The sequence below is a fragment of the Microtus ochrogaster genome, unplaced genomic scaffold (genome assembly GCF_000317375.1).
Source record: "Microtus ochrogaster isolate Prairie Vole_2 unplaced genomic scaffold, MicOch1.0 UNK1, whole genome shotgun sequence".
NCBI classification, from domain to species: Eukaryota; Metazoa; Chordata; class Mammalia; order Rodentia; family Cricetidae; genus Microtus; species Microtus ochrogaster.
The window spans coordinates 1,346,760-1,349,284 of NW_004949099.1; the positions used below are offsets into that span (position 1 = coordinate 1,346,760).

At 51.9% G+C, this 2,525-nt stretch overlaps 1 protein-coding gene across 1 annotated transcript in view; it reads right to left on the minus strand.

Annotated features, from left to right (window-relative positions):
* Positions 1-2,525, minus strand: part of Antxr1 (ANTXR cell adhesion molecule 1) — a 218,251-nt gene that overhangs the window by 74,278 nt on the left and 141,448 nt on the right. Inside the window, exon 17 of the mRNA XM_013352879.2 lies at positions 954-1,034. Coding sequence (XP_013208333.2) covers positions 954-1,034 — 81 coding nt within the window. The remainder of the gene's footprint in view (positions 1-953; positions 1,035-2,525) is intronic.

Sequence of the window (2,525 nt, forward strand, 5' to 3'; positions counted from 1 at the left end):
GTTCTTAGCCTCAGACACACCTGTGGGGGTGGTTCTTAGCCTCAGACACACCTGTGGGGGTTCTTAGCCTCAGGCACACCTGTGGAGGTGGTTCTTAGCCTCAGGCACACCTGTAGGGGTGGTTCTTAGCCTCAGGCACACCTGTAGGGGTGGTTCTTAGCCTCAGCACACCTGTGGGGGTTCTTAGCCTCAGCACACCTGTGGGGGTGGTTCTTAGCCTCAGCACACCTGTGGGGGTGGTTCTTCGCCTCTCAGCACACCTGTGGGGGTTTTTAGCCTCAGGCACCGTGAGGGACTATGTTGAGTAGGTTAACTGAGGTGGGAAAACCCACACTATGGGTGGACAGCCCAGGTCCTGGGGTCCTCCACAAGGAGAGGTGACCTGAGCACCAGCGTTCATCCCTCTCCACTTCTGGACTGTGGGTGCAATGTGACTAGCTGCGTGACTACTGCCCTTTTCTCCTAAATTGCTATTCATGTACTTATTCCAGTGTGTGTCTGCGTCTATTTATGCATACCACACACCTCTCCTGGGGTGCTGGCTCTGTGTCTCTCCAGTGGCCCGTGTCGATGAGGGCCACAGAGATCCCACTGAAGCCTGCCTGCTGCATGAGCCTACCTGGAGCTGTCACCCACTGCACTCCAGACTGCAATTCTCAAGTTCTAGGAAGCTAAATATGATATATTGCTATCAAAGTCCTTTTCAGAAAAGCAAACCCAACACAAGGTCTGGCAACAACCAGGATTTAAGAAGTTGGCATCTGATTTGTCGGCGCAGGAGACAATAGCTGTAGTTGTGATGTGCATGAGCAGTTATTCTGGCACTACTAAAATAGAGGGAAAGGGAAAGAAGTGTGTGTGTGTGTGTGCGCGCACGCGCGCGCGTGTGTGGTGTGTGTGTGTGTGTGTGTGTGTGTGTGTGTGTGTGTGGTGTGACCGCTAGCGCAGCCTACCGTGTCTCCCGGCTGTGGTCTCATCACGGACACGCGGTCATACCCCTTCCTTAGCAGAACCCACAAGGCATCGAGTTTTCCCTGAAACAAAACAAATACAAGAAGATTACATATAAAACCAGCCTGGTGGACAGCCGCTGTAGATATGAAGAACTCCCCAGGTTCTCCCGCATGTTAGAAACAGAGCTTGGGCAACATGGTGAATGCAGGTTAGGGGCACTCCACTCTCAATGCGAGGGATACACTCTAAGAGCTGCAAGTAAGGTTGGGAAGATGATGCGGAGGATACACTGCTTGCCATGCAAGCCTGAGGACCAAGGTGCAGATGCCTCCCACGGGTAAGTCATCCCGGTGCAGTGGAGGGCAGGATGGCAAGTTTGACTAACTGATCTGCGAGTTCTAGGTTCAGCAAGAGAATCTGCCCTGATAAACAAGGTGAACAATGATTGAGAAAGACACTCAGTGCCAACTTCTGCCCCCCCCCCCACAGACACACATGCATACACAGACACACACACACACAAACACACACACAGACACAGACACACACACACACACACACCACACTGAGGCTCATTCAGCTTCTTTGACTTAGCTCTCATCACCCTCTCAATTGGTGGCCAAATAAAAGAAAACGATGACAGCTATAGGACAATTTCTTGCCCTCCTCACAAGGAAACAACAACAACAAAGGCCCCTATATGGAAGTCTAGGGCCAGGCCCTCAATAGCTATGTGTGCTTGGCTTATGATAAAAGTGCTCTCCAAAAGGACTCCCTAGAACCCCAGCCATGTCACTTTACAGGACAAAAGGGGCTTTGTTGATGCAACTAAATGAAGGAGATGAGAAACCAGCCTGGACCACCCGGGGGACCCAAGGAGACCCAGGATTAGAGATGTGTCTCGGGGGGACTCACTTAGAGGACTCAAACCCAGGGGACTGGCCTTGGGGAGGAAGGAGCTCAACCAATTAAGAGGTGCAGGCAGACTCCAGGATCTGGACAAGGAAACAGATTCTCTTCTGGTGTCTCCAAAAGGAGAACGGCCTGGCCCCCCGACTTAGATTTTTAGCCCAGTGAGGTCTGTGGGCTTCTCATCTTCAGAACTGTGAGATAAGAAATCTGTGCTGTTTAACCTCTTGTATTCTATAATTTATGATAACAGTGACCGGAAACCAGGGCAGCCCTTGCTACCCATTGCCATATTCTGTGGTCATCAGCTTGCTGTGTATCTCTGTCCACTGGAACAGCAGCTTTACCAAAGCAATGGTGTGTTTGGTTCTGCCCACTGCTGTGTGCCTAACCCTCAATGTATGGCACTGGGTGCTGGGTACTGAATGACTGTGGGTGCTAGGTGCTGGGTGCTGAATGACCGTGGGTGCTAGGTGCTGGGTGCTGAATGACTGTGAGTGCTAGGTGCTGGGTGCTGAATGACTGTGGGTGCTAGGTGCTGGGTGCTGAATGGCCGTGGGTGCTAGATGCTGGGTGCTGAATGACCATGAGTACTAGGTTCTGGGTGCTGAATGGCCGTGGGTGCTAGGTGCTGGGTGCTGAATGACCATGAGTACTAGGTT